Below are 16,697 nucleotides of genomic sequence, written 5' to 3'. Positions count from 1 at the left end.
GGGCTGTTTTTTTTTTTCAATATATTTATGGAATATCACAATGTACTTGATAATAGAAATGGAATTTGAGGGAAAATCCTCAGGACCAAGTGCTGACTCGCCAACAGCCTCCTGCCTCCTGCCGGCCCACGAGCCCGTTCTTAACCACTATGTGACACCATCTGGTCCTGGTAGGGAGAAGGCAAAGGTGCTTGGGGTTTGTGACCTGAAAGTCTGAGAAGAAAAGGGAACAAGGAGCGGCAGGACGCTGTGTAGAACACTTGAGACTGATTTTATTGGGGTTTCTCACAGTGGTTGGAGCCACTCTGTCTTCCGGACAATCACAGCACGGGATATTGTCGCCCAGACTGCTCAGGGCAGTCTGAGCAGCTGAATCTTATTGCTTAAAATACACATATTCACAATAACTGACAGACGGTGGTGGGCCTCACACGGGAATGTGTTAGCGGCTGCAAATCTGACCGTAGCACCAAGCCCTCTACCTAACCCTTCCTACCTAGAAACCCAACTCAGTCAAGTCTCCCTGGCCCCAACTCACTTTTCCTGTGCTCTCTGAGCATCAAGGTGGCCTACAGCAGCAGGGCCAGACTGTGGCTCGGGCATCATGGTGGGTGCTTCAGTAAAGCTAGTCGGCACTCAGGCCAGCCCCTCACTCTGCCAGGGGAACGAAACTTGAGAGGGTCCCACCTCACCAACAGTTAACTAACAAGGGGCTCATCTTGGGAAAACTGAACTCTCCTCTGAGACACTACAGTGAGGTGTCTGGGATTTTAACAAGCAATCAGCTGGGAGGTGCAGAAGGGCTGCAGCTCGGGCCCTTCCGACCACGCACCAGCCCTCTCCCTGGACCTTGGGGGATGAGTTACACATGTGGCCAGAGACTCCTGGTGATCCTGGGCAGGCCCATGTCTGGGCCGCAACCAGTTCATGCTTGTAACTCAAGACTCAATCAAGCTCCTGTCTGAAAGCAGACGGGGGAGGGGGACCGGTTCCGAATGTTTCCACGTACAGGGAACAGAATGTAGGCCTGAGTGCCCGTGGAGCAATGTGCAAATCGCAGTGGTGAGCTGAGTAAGAAGTCTCCCCCTGGAGGGCAGTGTCGCTGGCAGACGCAGGCCATGCCATCCACAAGATTGCTGAATACACCCGAGTACGGTCAGATGATTGTTCGGTAAACAGTAAATGTGTAAAATAAATTACCTTGAGAGGGCCATACGTGCTCCAGGCATGTGGTTAATGTGAGCAGAATGGCCATTCAAAGTATCTTCACAGGAACACAGGGCTCGGGGCCACATACCACACACACACTCTCTCTCTCACACACACACACACACACACACACACACACACACACACACACACACACACATGCGCGCGTACGCGCCATCCAACATCACTGTGTAGACTTCACTTTTGTTCGACAAAGATTTTGGTTTGTGGTATCCAAATGCACACGCACTCTCCTTACAGCCTCGGGTCTGTGTGTTTACATGTGGACTTGGGTTTTCTGCCTTTTTATTCCTTTCTCACCATAATGGCGGCGCCAAGTCTATGCATCATCATTCAAGAGCAGGGGAGGAACCAAACTCTTTGCGTGAGCAGGGCTGGGTGGGGAATGTTCCTCTCGGCGGCGACGTCTCTGCTCCTCTTTCCTGACAAAGCATGACCGTGTCTCCAGAGCCAGATGACAGTAACCAGGCCTCGAGGTCTGCTGGAGGCGGCGGTCACCTCCTACCCAGGTGACTCTTTACAGAGGCTGTACAGGAAAGTGAGTCATGTTTCTGCCCCCACGAGGCTGGGGGCAGAGCAGCCACAAGAACCACAGGTAACCAAGGCGCTCCTTCTAAGTGGTCAGTTTAAAACAAACAAGGACACAGACAACAGACTCAGTCAAACGCAACAGGAAATACTGTGTGAGAACCAGGCTGAGGCCACCTTGCCCTAAGCACACAACTTCCTCAGTCCATCTGCTTACAGAAGACAGGGAGGCAGAGACCAAAGACTGTGTCCAGGAGGGGCGAGGGCCACTGACCACCTGTGGGCACGGACAAAGGGCAGAAGTGAAGGAAGCTCTTAGCTCTCCCAGCCTTCAGACTCGGGCCTCCAAGGCTACCGCCACCAGGCCTGTTCAGGCTCTCTCCTCCCGGCCCAGCGGTAACTCAGCCCGGGGAGCAGCAGCAGAATCCCCTTGTCCAGGAGAGTCCCTGCCTGCCACTGATCTGGTTGTTTCCCACCTGCCTTGGCTACCTGTCTTTAAAGGACAACACAGAGAACGCAGTATCATCTTCTACACCTGGACCAGGCTGGGAAGGGTCTACAACGCACATGTGTACTTTCTGCCAGGGCCTTGTCAGATCAGCAACTCCCTCACCACCCTGACTAGCTGTCATCCTCCCACAGGATTAGACCAGTGCTCTGCAGCCACTGGCAGCCACAGGTGACAGTCCCCAGGCCCCTGAGGGTTTCCTTCTTCACTCAGGGCCAAGAGAAACGGGTGTCTCCCAGACTGAGACACAGTCTTCTCGTGAATCCACTCTGTCGCTGAGAACCACCTTAGGGTACAGTCCAGCCCCAGTCCTCGGGGGCTTTGCAGACGCGTGCTTCTCAGCCAGGCAGGTGGGTGGGTGGGACACAGCCCTGGGGGGGGGGCGGGGGAGTCACAGAAGCCGCCTCTCCGTCCTCTAGAACACTGTGCTTTTGTGGGGAGAGGAGGCATCCACACCCTGAATCTGTACCTGGAGATGTGGGCAAGGTGGGACAGGAGGGGAAAAAAAAATAAGAGGACAAAGTGGCCGGGCCACTTGTCCAAGTCACTTAATGCTTCTCTTGTGGGTGTCCCTGACCCTGGTTGTCGTCGAGCTCCTGGGTGCAGGCAGGGCCTGTCCTAGCTCGGGGAGCCACTGTGCTGGGAATTTGGGGAGTCCTGCTCATTGATGGTGTTTAGCAGCAGACACGCAGGCGGCCGTGGCAGGTGGGGGTGCCCGTGCTCTCGAACCTGCCCCTCCGAGGACAGGCAGAGACCTTCCTCTTCGTCAACAGGAGGCCGTACATGACAGCTGTCACAGAAGTCCAGGGGCCCGTCCAGAGCATCATCTATGAGCGTGTTAAACTCTTTGAGGTCATCGTCATGGTGGCCCCGGTTGCACACACACACCTCAATGCCTGAGTCACCTGTGAAGCGGCGATGCCTGCCGGGGGTCTTGTCTTTGCTGTCGGGGGGTACACCGCCATGCTCGGAACTTGAATCTTTCAGAAGCTCCTCCTTGCACTCGGAATCCCGGTCGAGGAAGGCGGCTGGGTCCAGCTCCCCGTGGCTGGCCACAGGGCTACCAGACTCCATCCCAGAGGCTTTGGTGGCTTCCTGGTCAGTGGGCACTTCAGGGGACTGAGGATCTGCGACACTGGGGGGTCTTGTGCTGCTTCTGCTCGGTCCAGACAAAGGACTGCTCTGTGCTCCCTGGGAGCCCTGGGGCGGGTCAGCGCCTGGGGGGCTGCCACCTGCAGGGCCACCCTGAGGAGGAGGCGGCAGCAGCTGCTGCTGTTGGAGCTGGAAGGCACTGTACGGTGGGGGAGGAGTTGGAGGTCGGTTCACCACTTCCTCATAAGGAGGTAGTAAAGAGTTTGGCAAAAACCCTAAAACAGGGAGGTAGGGAGAAGAAATTACTACACTGGCCAGCACTCTATCAAAGCTCACAAAACGTGACACTGTCCCCTCCCACCCCAGAGCCGTGGTGGCTATGGCTCTTAGCTGTGGGCAGGTAAGGGGACTACAACAGCCTAGAGCACCTCCTTCCGCTGTGAGCCCTTAATACAGTTCCTCAAGTTGTGGTGAGCATAAAATTATTTTTGTGGCTACTTTATAACTATAACTGTGCTATGAATCTAAATGTAAATACGTGATGTATAAGATGCTCTTAGGCGACCAAGAGGTGAGGAAGAACAGAATGCATGTGACCTGATGCTTCCTGGTGCTGCTGCCTGAGCAAGGATTTCCTCCCTACCTGAGGTGGGGGAGGCAGATGTGGTGACCTGGCTGGGAGACAAGTTCTTGCTGAACGGTCCCGTTTCCAAGGACACACAACCCTCACATTTCTTTCTTTTACAAAGATTCTATTTTTTAAGAGAGAGAGAGTGTGTGTGTGTGTGTGTGTGTGTGTGTGTGCTCGCATGCGTGCATCTGGGCATAGTGGCACATGCCTTTAATCCTGGTACTTGGGAGGCAGAGGCAGGCGAATTTCTGAGTTCGAGGCCAGCCTGGTCTACAAAGTGAGTTCCAGGATAGACAGGGCTACACAGAGAAACCCTGTCTCAGAAAAAAAAAAAAAAAAGTGTGTGTGTGTGTGTGTGTGTGTGTGTAGAGGGAAAGGAAAGAATGGGTTTGTATATTTAAGTGCAGTACCTAAGAAAGCCAGAAGGGGGCTTGATACCCGGAATGTGGCTGTGATGTGTCTAAAACCAAAAGAACTATCAGCAAGATCCACACTCTTCCCTGTCTCCCACTGAGCTCCCTCTCCAGCGCTGGTCACACCTTTCCTCCTGTCTGTAGTCAGGCCTCATTCAAGAACCCTTGCATAAGCCTTCTACAGCCCTCTCACCCGACCCACACACACAGCGCATGTTCCGGGGTTTTCCCTGTGTTGACTCTCTCATTGTAGTGTGGCTGAAGATGATCTGGGAGGTACAAACAGGCTTCGTCTTGGCTCAGCTCAGGAGTTGTGTTTAGTGAGCTTTGATCACCAGTCGAGGAGGAGCCTGTGACATCAAGGCTCACTGAAAACATGCCAGGTGAGATCCCTCCTGACTGCATGCGCTCAATACCTTGAGGCAGATCACCTTGTTTAAAGCTGCAACAGCATGCCGGGCTGTGGTGGCGCAAGCCTTTAATCCCAGCACTTGGGAGGCAGAGGCAGGCGGATTTCTGAGTTTGAGGCCAATCTAGTCTACAGAATGAGTTCAAGACAGCCAGGGCTATACAGAGAAACCCTGTCTCGAACCCCACCCCCCACCCCCCAAAAAAGCTGCAACAGCAGCTGCTAACGTTTATTGAGCATTTACTACAGACAAGGCACCAGGCTAAGCAACTAAGCCTTTCAGCTAGGGAAGTGTAAACACTTGTGACATCACAATCTGTACAATGTGACAGACGGCTTAAGACAAGATGCCTGGTTGGGCATCCTTGGATCTCCTGAGAGGACAGTGGAGGGGATTCCAGTGTACGGATTTCCATTAAGTCACCAAGTTTCTTGGTTCTCAGATAGTCCCAACACCACCCTTCTTATCTGTCCTTTTCCTGATGTACTCTACAAGGCACAGAACATGGCGGCAAGCCAAATAGGAGGAATTCAGGTTGCTGAGTGCTAGATCCAACCAGTGTCAGAGCCCAAGGCACTAACGGTATGCTTCCATTGACTACGTGCCTTTAAATTTAAAAAATCTAGTTCAAGGCCATCTGCAGGCTCCATAGAGAATGTGGGGCAAGTCTGAGCTACATGAGACTCTCTATGTATGTATGTATGTATGTATGTATATGTATATATGGAAATGGCCCTTGGGGCTTGAGGACCTTAATTGTCGTAGCCTGATTCACTGTGTGATTCCCTACTTCAGGGGTGCAGGTTGGGTGATGTGGGTACGCACTGAAGTAAAACGGCAACGCAGAGTAGTTGTGGGCTTCCCGGTAAGCGATCAGGTTGATTTCATGTTGTCGCTGCTGAGCCTGAAGGCGGTGCTTGGCTCGGCGGTGGTGGCAGACACAGCAGCAGCTCAGGATGATGACGACAGTCCACACCAGCCAGAACCCTGGGGCATGGGGAGGCAAGACAGAGAGGCACGCACACAGTGAGGACCGGTGAGAGGGGCCGGCTTGCAAGCAAGGTCTAGACAGTGTCCCCGTCGCTGCCGCGGACAGTCAGGCTGCACCCTGTCACTTAGGTCAAGCCATATGTTCAAAACGTTTCTACTGTCGGGAAAGGTGCTTGGGACAGAAGGAAGGGAGTGGCCAGGTGAGGGGGCCAAGCTGTCACTTCAGCTGTATTCACATGTAATTTACATGTGGAGGGCATCTTGGACAAAATACTTCAGATTTTCTTGGTACCTATCTTTCCCCTTCCTACCCCAACCTGGAAGAACAGCAACTGCAGAGGACTTCAGAGAGGCCCCTCATATAAGAATTCTTAGGGTTCTCCTGATGAGGAAGAGGGGGCTCTTCCCCACGCGTGTGCCTCTGTAAAGTGCAGTCCTTAAACAGAGAAATGGAAAAGTTTTAATTGCCTCAGGCCCCTGCTCTTCCCTGGAGAGTGTAAATGACCTCCGGTGCTCTCTAATCTGGTACAATTCCATCTCTCCATCTCGGCACTGCCTGGACAGTCCATCCCTATATCCCTTAAGTCTGGGAGGTGGAGGGGCCTTGGCAGAGTCCCCTTCTTTTTCTACCCCAGAGTACTGGTGAACCCCCACATGAGAACACCTTCTCAATTTTGAAATGTAGATAGAAAATGCTTTTAAACACTTTAAAAAAATATATTAATGCTCCAGTTTTTCTTAAATATATTCAGACATACATGGGAGAAACACTGAAAGGAAAAACACAAAAGAATGACTTTTTAAGAATGTACGTTCATGCCGGGCCTGGTGGCGCAGGCCTTTAATCCCAGCACTTGGGAGGCAGAGGNAGGTGGATTTCTGAGTTCGAGGCCAGCCTGGTCTACCAAGTGAGTTCCAGGACAGCCAGGGCTATACAGAGAAACCCTGTTTCAAAAAACCAAAAAAAAAAAAACCAAAAAAAAAAAAAAAGAATGTACGTTCATGCGTGTCGGCCGGCATGCGTGTCCATGCTGGTACCCCGGCGTTCAGAGGGCGCGGGCTCTCCTGGAACCTCGGTTACACATGCACAACTGTGAGAATCCATGTAGGGTTAGAGAAGGAACAGAAGCCAGGAGACAAGTGCCCTTAACCCCAAGTCATCTCTCCAGTCCCAAAATAATGACATTTTTAAAAGACATGGCATTATGAGAAATTTAAGGTTTTTTTTTTCCCAATTGTTTTATTCTTTTAAATTATGAAAGTAGAAAAAAAATCAATTTCAAAATTACCCATGACTAGGAGCTGGAGAGATGGCTCAGTGGGTAAGAGCACTGACTGCTCTTCCAGAGGTCCTGAGTTCAATTCCCAGCAACCACATGGTGGCTCACAACCATCTGTAATAGGATCTTACACCCTCTTCTGATGTGTCTGAAGACAGCCGTAGTGTACTCATATACATAAAATAAATAAAATCTTTAAAAATAAATTACCCATGACTAATTTTATTTTTACTGGCCTCTTCTATTTTTCTTTTCTTTGGTTTCTCCTGTGTAGCTCTGGCTGTCCTATACTCACTCTGTAGACCAGGCTGGCCTCGAACTCAGACACCCACCTGCCTTTGTCTTCTGAGCGCTAGGATTAAAGGCGAGTGCCACCACCTCCCAGCTGGCTTTTTTCTTTTTTTCACTGTCATACAAGGGGGCACTGGGTCCCCTAGAGGGGGAGTTACAGCTGTGACCTGAATCCCAGTACTGCAAGAGCAGACAGTGTTCTCAGCACATGAGCAATCTCTAGGCCATCACTGTGCCCTGGGGATTGAGCCTGGAACTTCATCATTGCTTTATGAGCGGACACCCCGCAGCTCTCTGCCCCATTCTCACCCCCACCTTCTAGGTCAACACTAAAAGTATATTCCTCCTTCCCTCTCTAGAAAATCAACATTAATGTTATTTTTTCTTGAGTCATTTTCCCAGTATTTCCTCATTATATTTTCTGTGCTCTAATATATGTGATCCACGGCATTATTCTCAGCTACTGCTTTAAACTTAACTGTTAAGTAAAGAAAATCTCAGCCAGCTGTAGTGGCACAGGCCTGCAGGACAGAGACAAGACCTCCAGCTCAGAGTTAACCTGGGCTATATAGGGAAACCCTGTCATGTCACACAAGAGAAAGTAGCCACGCGCTACTTTCATGTACATCAAAAATTTGTGACTCTCGTTTGGGTGCGTGGGTAGGTCTGAACTCCCTGGCCTCTGTGTGCTTGGGGGAGGTTGACTAAAGCTACCTATTGACAGAACTTATAAGCAGCGTGTTGTTTAGAGATGAGCATGCTTCCTGTGTGAAACCTTCCATCAGCGCCCACTGGTATTCCAGACAGTCACTTCTGGCTCTAGGCTATGAGACGTGCCCCGGTGGGAACAAAGCCCCCGTTCCACCTTCCACGGACACAGCAAGAATGAGGAAGAAGCCTGTTGGTTTTGGCCGCTAGGATGATTCTGGACATGTTTGTTCCTGCAGCAAAACCTAGCCCATCCTGGCTGCCACAGTGTGCTACAGGGTTTTCCATGTGAGATCTGGGGATTTATCAGGAATTGTTCTCACTTTTGTTTATTCTGTGCTCACACACAGTATCAAGTCAGAGGACAACTTAGTGGAGCTGAGTCTCTCCGGCCCCAGGACAGTCCCTGAGCAGCAGTTACCACCTGAACTGTCTCCTAGACCTTAGGGGCGGGCAAGCTTGAAGAGGTTCTTCATCTAAAACAAGACCAAGGTTCGCTTCACTCAAGTACCATAGGAAAGGCTTCTTGTTCTTCAAAAACCACAAAATGGACAAATGAGGAAGAGCAGCAGGCCGTAGAATCCAGGGCCTTGTGCATGCTGGGACGCACACGCATTCCTGGAAGACGGTCCCATTCCCTGGCCCACATTCTCCCACTTGTTATGAGAAGGAAAACCATCCCTACTGTGCAGCAGCTGTGTGATGTCACCTGTGACTAACTGGGTAAGCACCTCTCAGTCTCACACGTAAGACCACAGGAGAGTTATCTGTGTGGATCTACACAAGGAAAAGTACAAGGTCTTGTAGCACACTGGGCATCAACCTAGGGGTGGGAAAACGGACAAGCTGGTCCCTTCTGGTGGGAAGGCAGACAGATGACAGTCTGATATGGCCTACACAAACTCGACTGTCCCAGAAATTATGCCAGGCAAGGCTATAAACTGGCTGTAAGCAGGGGTGGGGTATTAGATTAGTCCCAGTGGGGTTGGACCAAATTTTAATATTTTAGCTAGATTTCAGAAATACAGAGGTAGGTTTTATTGTTTTTGTTTTTGAGACAGGTGTTGCTATACAACTGTGGCTGGCCTCAAACTTGGGGCAATTCTCTATGTTCCCCAAACACACAGCAACCTAGACAACCCCCATCATACTTCCCACCCAAGTTATGACCTCGTGGTGTGGAGCATTTGTCATGCTAAGCTAAATGAAAAACATGTTTTTTAAAACAATCACAGTCCCATGTAGGAACTGAGTCATGTGCCCTAGAGTTCAGGACAGACTTGTCACTCCTCTGCTGGCAGGAAACTCCCCACCAGGGAGCAGGCTCACACTGCAGAGGTAGCTCCCCTTGCTCCCTGGGCCCCGACAGCTCCCAGCAGGAACTCCAGCCCTGATGCTGCTTAAAATCTTTGAATTTGGAAAATGAATTTTTATAGTGTCTTCTGAACTACACGGCAACAAATTTGCCTGTAGGGTGACCACAGCTATGCAGGTTCAAACTCCAGATAACCTGTGATCTTTGGGATTCTGTTGCTATTCCCCTTGTGTGTAAGACGGGGAGAACAATGGTCTCACCCACGTTAACACACACATGGAACACTCTCCGCCATACCTGTCCATGTACTGTGCTGTCTCTGGCTTATTGTTATAGCTGTTGAATTTACAGGAATAAGCACAGATGGGACGGATTTCCTTGAAACCCTCCTTTGACCCCTCCTCTAGAACTTTTCCATAAAAAACGTGGGTTAGGATCAAGTCCAGGGTCTGCCTCAAGGTTCTGTTCTTGGCAAATTCTGTGGAAAAAAATGAGGCAACTCCTACTTATTGAGCCCCCGCCGTGAACAAGATGCTGAGCCCACTGATATGGGCTGCCCGTCTGACCATCCTAGCCCCGCCCAGGGACTTGGACCACTAGGGAACTGTGCTTCAACAAGGGCTTGAAGAAGGCTTCCTGCCAGCCAGTGTGCTCAAGAGCTAAACAACTTAATATCAGCTCAAGTGTGTTGAAACATTAGTCACAGAGCATCCCGTAAGTATGGACAGTTTCTCATATATTAATTAAAATCATGGAGTAAGTATCGGGGGCTGGCATTCAGTGGATTGGCTGTGCCTCTTTCACGTCATCTCAGGAAATCCCACCAGAGGCCTTTCCTCTCAGCCGAATCTCAAAGCAGGGAAATCTGACACTTGAGTAAAATTCCTCCAGATTTTATCTCAGGGACAGAAAATCCAACTTTGACTCCTCCCTGGGAAATGCGGTCTGGAGAATGGAAAAAGAGCCTCAGACAAGAACCGGGAACCCCAGCTTCAGGCTTTTTGCTTTGTGGGTACTCCTGGGTTCTGGGGTCTCCTTGCTCCAGGGAAATTAGACATGCACAGAAGCCCTTTGAGACCCTATGATCTGTGCTTCTCTTCCTCTCAATCCTCCTCTTAGCTTAGCCAGCCATAAAAGCATCCTGTATCCCAGCTCTCCCAGGGTGCCCTGCAGTCTCGGGACAGTGGCTCTTCCCTACGGTGTCCTGGCTAACAGCAGTCTCCTGTCTGAATGAACATGTCTCCTATCTACCCTGAACATATCCTCCGTGCTTCCATGCTGATAGCTCACCCTGCATCTCCTCTCTGCTTGACCACTGCCCGATGCAAGAATCAAGGCCTCATGCTGCTTCCAAAACACAAGAGGCCACGGCATCCATTAAGAGCTTCTTGCTGGAACTGCAAACTCTCAGGTCTAGCTCAGATCTGAAGGGTGCAGGGCCTGGAAATCTGTGTTTAAATAAGCCTCTGCGAGGGCGCTGAGGAGGAAAACCCGAGGAACCGGGTTTGCCGAATGACTGACTGAACAGTGACCCCAGGCACAGGTGCAGGTTTCTGCGGTCTCAGCCACCGCGCCGGTAGAACAGGAGCCTGCGTTCTCACCTCACGCAGGCCTAGGGACTGGTTCAGGTTACAGCACACTGAAAACTTGAAGAGAACTCAAGGTCAGCGTGTGCCTGTGGGTCGGTACACTGTGCACAGGTCAGTCCTTACGACGCAGGTCAATTTAGTTTAATACAGGTAAAAGGGCTGGGGGAACGGCATTTCCCCCAGGGCCTTTCTTGTGAAATGAAGAGGAGCCTAGTCTGACCCTGCCAATGATTCCTGGCTCGGTGTGCTCAAGGCCAATTACTTTTGCATTTCTGGCAAAGCTGAAAGGCTGTTAGAGGGAACACAGCTTAAAAAACCACGAGAAGTGTATTTTTCAGCTCTTGGAAGGTAGAGGTAGCAGAACTTAGAGCTCATGGCCAGCCTGGGCTACACCGCAATTTCCAGACCAACTGTCTATAGAGAACGTGTCTTAAAGAAACCAACAAAGCAGCAAGTGCAGCAAGTGCTGAGAACAGTCACACCTCATTCCAGCCCTCAAGCCCCCTCCAACACACTTCTTACAGGGGGAGTTCCTAAGGGGGACAAAGAGGCGTGCACTGGGCACCTCCTGCCCAAGAAGCCACTGCTAGACGTGGACCTCCTAATGGCTCAGTCTGTGGTCTCCTCCCCGTTACACGCACCCAGAGGCCTGTGGGGCCTCCTCCCTTTAAAGCCCAGTTGACTGTAACTGGAAGGTAAAGAAGCAGAAGCCCTCTTCTCAGACAATCTCCCCGCCATGTTTCCCCAGTCCTTCCCACTGGCCCGGCCAATCAGACAATCTCCCCGCCATGTTTCCCCAGTCCTTCCCACTGGCCCGCCTCTTGGCCCTGGCTTTGGTGGCTATTGGCTGGGTCTGTCTGCCCTCAGGAGGCTCTGTCAATCTGAGATGGGACCTCAGCAACTCCGGGTCTTTTCCATAAGTGACTCTGGCTGAGCCCAGCCCCAGGAAACCAACTGGAGCCCAGAGGCTTTTTTGGCAGCCTGACTTGGCCTTTTGTTTTGACAAGGGGTGAGAGGGAGAATTTGAACCCTGTGGTTATCTGCATTTTAAAACATTTAAACACAGCCAGTCCACCTGCTTGGCACTTGGTGTTCCCTAATCAGTTTCTCGGCCCCACCCCGACTGAAACAGCCACCGTGGACCCTCCTCTGGCCACTGCTTCTGTACGTGGGGGACAGGTGGGGATCTCGGAGCTCTGTCCTTTCCTGCACTGAATTCCTGAAGCTCGGTGTCCTCAGTCCTGGAAGGCCGAGAGTGAGGGAGAGGTCCTATTTGAAGGACCCACCCATGCTGGCTCGTTGCACATCACAGGGAGAGACTTCCCAGCTAGGAGTCCAATTTCCTTGCCAGATTAAATACTGGTCCTAGCTGTTTTCCTACCATATCACTGATTGGAGGAGGGGGTGCAGAGACAGGGAGGGGGAGCCTAGGGGACTGTGGGAGTTAGGGTAGGCAAGCCAGCCCAACACCTGATTTCATAGAAAGGCAAGCTAGGGACCAGAATCATCCGGGGATGACAAACAGGTGTGGGAAGCACTGCAGTCAGTCACCTGTGTCTGCCCAGCCCTCAGGACTGCCCCCGGCCCTCAGGACTGCCATCCTCCTACTCTGTCTGGCGCTCAGCACCATCTCATCTGAGCTCTAAGAAGATCAAGGCACAAAGTGTCTTAGGCAGAAACACTACCCAAGGACCCTGACCTCCTAAGAGGCAAGGACTACATCCCTCGGTCCTCAACCCATGGTGCCCAGAGGAGGCCTAAGCCCTCCTGCTCTAGAAAGGAATCACTTCCGGGACCCGGAACCCGGTTCTACTCACCAACACTGTCCCCAAGAGAATCAGAAAAGGCTGGCCAGCCCGCGGTTTCCCAAGGAGCAGAGGCAGTAACCGGGACCCTGGCATGCCAAGAACCCCCGGGCAAGGACTTACACCAGAGTTCATAGTAGTAGTTGCAACACTGAGACTGTCCACAGCAGTGTCCTGTGTCACAGATGTAGCTTTGATTGTTGGTGCCCACACAGGCTTCCTTATCCTGCAAAATCAAGATGCAACGGAGCATGTTACAGCACAGCTTGTACCTCGCTACCCACACCTGGTCATCTGTCTGTCTGTCCCCCAAACATCGCCAGCATTCATCCCATTAAGGAACCAGGAGAACAAGAAATACCTGATCACAGCAGAATTTAAAAAAAACAAAGTTTTCTTTTGTTTGTTTTTTCTTATGCCCAAAGGTCATAGCACAGAAAGCCACTTGGTAACAAGTGAGGCTCCCCTCAGACAGGACAGGGAAGGGGGCCCCATACTCTACATCCTAGGAGAAATATTTCATGTGCACTGTTAAACTCAGTTGCTAGGAAGTTGCTCAGTTCTCCTGTGGCTAACAGCGATGAAGTCACTTTTCTGTGAGTTTTTCTAGAATGCTGGATGCAAACAGGACTCTAGAATTACCATCCAGTCAGTCATTCCGGTCTCCCTTCCAAACTCCCTCCCAGATTGTCAACGAGAAGGATCAAAAGATGGTTTGAAAGCAAAGTGCAGGTTGGGAGTGCAGCCCTGCTGGCAGAATGCTTGCCTAGAACTCGTGAAACCGTGTGTTCAATGCCACTGCTGCAGAAACTGCACACAATGGTGCACACCTATCATCCCAGCACTTAGAGGGTGGAGACAGGAAGATCGAAAATCAAGATCACCCTGGGCTACAGGAGACCCTGTCACAAACAAACAAAACCCAGAATAAACAGATAAACAAACCACGAAACCTTCTCCTCAGAGTCCCCCCTCTTTAGAAACTGATGGTGAACCTACTCAGTTGGCCTGGTCAAATTTCAATTTACTAGATCACTTTTACTTATGACTCTCGATAGTCTTGACTTGATCCAGGACTCATATTGTCCCTCATCAGGACACCGATGTAAAGGGCACTGCTGAGTAACCACGGAGCACTCTGCCAAATTCTATTCATAGCATTGGTGGATGAGGGGTGTGTGTGAGTGTGTGAGTGTGTGTGTGTGTGTTCTGAAAATATATTTCACACATAGGATATGGAATACCAATCAGGCATGGGGGCTGCATATGTAAGCCTAAAACTCAGGAGGACGAGGCAGGAGGACTGCTTTGAGCTCGAGACCAGCCTGGGCTACACAATGAATTGAGTTCAAGCCATCCTTGGATACAGGATAAGGATATGTCTCAGAGAGGAGGCAGGGGCTGGAGACAACTCAGTTGGTAGTGTGCCTGCTGTGTAAGCACTAGGACCTAAGTTGGGATCCCTAGAGCCCACATAAGAAGCTGGGTAGAGTGGGGGTCATCTGTAATTCCAGCAGCATAGGAGGGAGTAGAGGATGAGGGAGGGTCATATCCAAACACAAGGACTTGAGACAGGAGGATGCCTAGGGCCTGCCGGCTAGCCAGCCTAGCTGATGGGGTCAATTCCAGGTTCAGAGAGAGGCCATCTCAAAACACGAAGTGGAGTGCAACTTAGAAAGACACGAATAGCCTCTGGCCTTCACATGTACACATGTGCACGGACACACTAGTATGCATGCACACACAGAGTCACCTGCCATATCTGGCTTTCAACATTTCATTTACTACAACCAGTCTGTGCCAAGCACCATCTTGGGTAAATGGAACACAAAGACAGAAAACCCTGTTCCCAGCGTGACAAACCTCAGTTATGAACGAAAACCCTGTTCAAGCAAAGAAACGCAACCTGAAGGAAGGCATTTGCAACCGCCCCACCCATGGGTGACATTCCAGCGGATGGCTGCCAGAGGAAAGTTAAGTCATATGGAGACTCCATTTTACTACACCAGCCACAACCACAAACAAAGCCCTCTGGTGAGTGTCTCCGGCTGGAGGCTGGGCAGTTACAGGAGGTACCTGTAGCTACAGAGGGAAGGCAGGAGACAGGGCAGCACTTACACCAAATTCCTCCTCAATGCAATTTCTACCTTCAGGGCTTTCACGGCCCTTCAAAGTCTTAGATTCAGGCCAGCGGGATGACTCAGTGGGAAAAAATGCTTGTCACACAAACCTGAGTTTGAGCCCCCAAAGCCTTGACGAAGGAGAGTGCCAGCTCCCTGGTGTCAGAGGGACATCTTGACATCTGTATGTATAGTGTGGTGTGAGCATAACCGCACTCACACGCACAGTAATAAAACACAAAATTGATTTAAAGAAACAAAAACTCTTATACCTCAGGATAACCAGTTTAGGAGGAAACACAGGAAAGGGCAGTAAAAGCTTACAGTGAGTCTCACAATACCGCAGAGTTCTTTATTCTTGCTTTCCCTAGCCCACTAAAAACAAAAAGCTATGTAGCAGGCGGCTGGCTGGCTGGCTGGCTGGCTGGCTGGAGGCCCCTTCAGAGACATGGCATGTGCAGAGAAAGCAGAGCTATGCTCTCCAGAACCTAGCTAGCCACTCTGGCTTCAGAGAAAACCACTCCTTTCCTCAGGACATCAGTCTCCAAGGTCACCAAGCCCTGCCTGCCAGAGCCATTCTCTCTTGGCGCTAGTTGGCAAAAGCAAGTTCAAAGTGTTTACATAGCTTTAAACCACACCTTGCTTCCTCTACCCACCAGAGGTGGCCTAGGCAGCCAACTGGTCCTACGTGAGGCACGTAATGAAGACACTTGAAATCTAAACGCGTGGCATCCTCGAGACCTATGATGTCAGCTTTGCTCCTGGCAAGAGGCCTGTCATAAATAGAACCCCATTCCGCCTTGCTGATCTGCCTCCAGGCAGAGCTGTCCAGCGGCCCTTAGCCCAGCTCCTCAAACCCACTTTGACTCAGACTTCCCCGCTCTGCCTCCCTGCGTGCAGGATGCCTGTGGTCGGTCTGTCCTGGTCTTGGTGTTGGTCACCATTCTAGCATGGGAAAGGAAAGGGGGCAGGCAGTGATGGAGCCAGGGAGAGGGCTCAGGGTGTGAGCAGAAACAATGTGAAGGAGAATCAGGGGATGAGACGTGGGCTTCTCAAGCCAGACCTGCCATAGGAGAGAGAGCAGGCAGGCTCGGCGTCCATCTCATCTCTGACACTTCAGAGGAACAAGACTCTGGGCAAGGGACAGGGATGGCCCTAGGGCTAGTTAACACAATCTGTAACATCTTCAACCCACAGGGGTTCTTGGTTGGTTGGCTGGTTGGCTGGTTGGCTGGTTGGTTGGTTCGGTGTTCAAGGTCTTACCCATGCTAACATGCAGGCTCTGTCTACGGTTTCCATCCAACCCAGCTCTGACACAGCATCCTCCAGCCAGTGTACAGCTCATACAACCCATGACTCCTTTCTCAAGCCAACAGCTGAGGTGTGGATGCTCCCAGTGAGGAATGGAAGGAGCCCAAGGCCTTCGGGCCTTTCTGCAACATTTCCTGACAGCCTTGAGCTGTGGTGGGAAACAAAGTGGGCAACTGAGCACCGCCCTCACGCGGCCGAGCACCGCCCTCACACAGCAGAGCAGTCTGGGAGAAGGCAGAGGACTAACCACACAGAGCTAACAGCAATGGCACTCAAACCCATACACAAACCCATACACACTCGAAGAGAGAAGACCACACCAAGACTGCCAAAGGGGCTTCTGGGAGGAAGTTCACTTGGGAGGAAGAAGATGGCTAGAGAGTCTGTAACTGCAGGGAGGCACAGGAAGAATGTTCCAGTACAGCCAACTTCCTTGGCTAGGAGATAGAAAACCCATAAGATTAAAAAAAAAAAAA

The 16,697-nt window shown here is 51.1% G+C and overlaps 1 protein-coding gene across 4 annotated transcripts in view; it reads right to left on the bottom strand.

The window, feature by feature from the left end:
• Positions 1-248: 248 nt before the first annotated feature.
• The window catches only part of Wbp1l (WW domain binding protein 1 like), a 57,465-nt gene continuing 41,016 nt past the window's right edge, over positions 249-16,697 (bottom strand). For 3 of the 4 annotated variants that reach the window (XM_021194921.1, XM_021194926.1, XM_021194934.2), the window contains 3 exons: positions 12,914-13,016; positions 5,638-5,799; positions 249-3,633 (listed from right to left, as the gene is read on the bottom strand). In XM_021194921.1, coding sequence (XP_021050580.1) covers positions 2,885-3,633; positions 5,638-5,799; positions 12,914-13,016 — 1,014 coding nt within the window. In that variant the 3' untranslated portion in view covers positions 249-2,884. Of the gene's footprint in view, positions 3,634-5,637; positions 5,800-12,802; positions 13,017-16,697 lie in introns of all 4 variants that reach the window. The other variant, XM_021194915.1, reaches the window with a different exon arrangement.

The sequence above is a fragment of the Mus pahari genome, chromosome 1 (assembly GCF_900095145.1).
Source record: "Mus pahari chromosome 1, PAHARI_EIJ_v1.1, whole genome shotgun sequence".
Classification (NCBI taxonomy): Eukaryota; Metazoa; Chordata; class Mammalia; order Rodentia; family Muridae; genus Mus; species Mus pahari.
The sequence above is the reverse complement of the archived record's forward strand: the minus strand, read 5'-3'. Positions and strand labels throughout refer to the sequence as shown.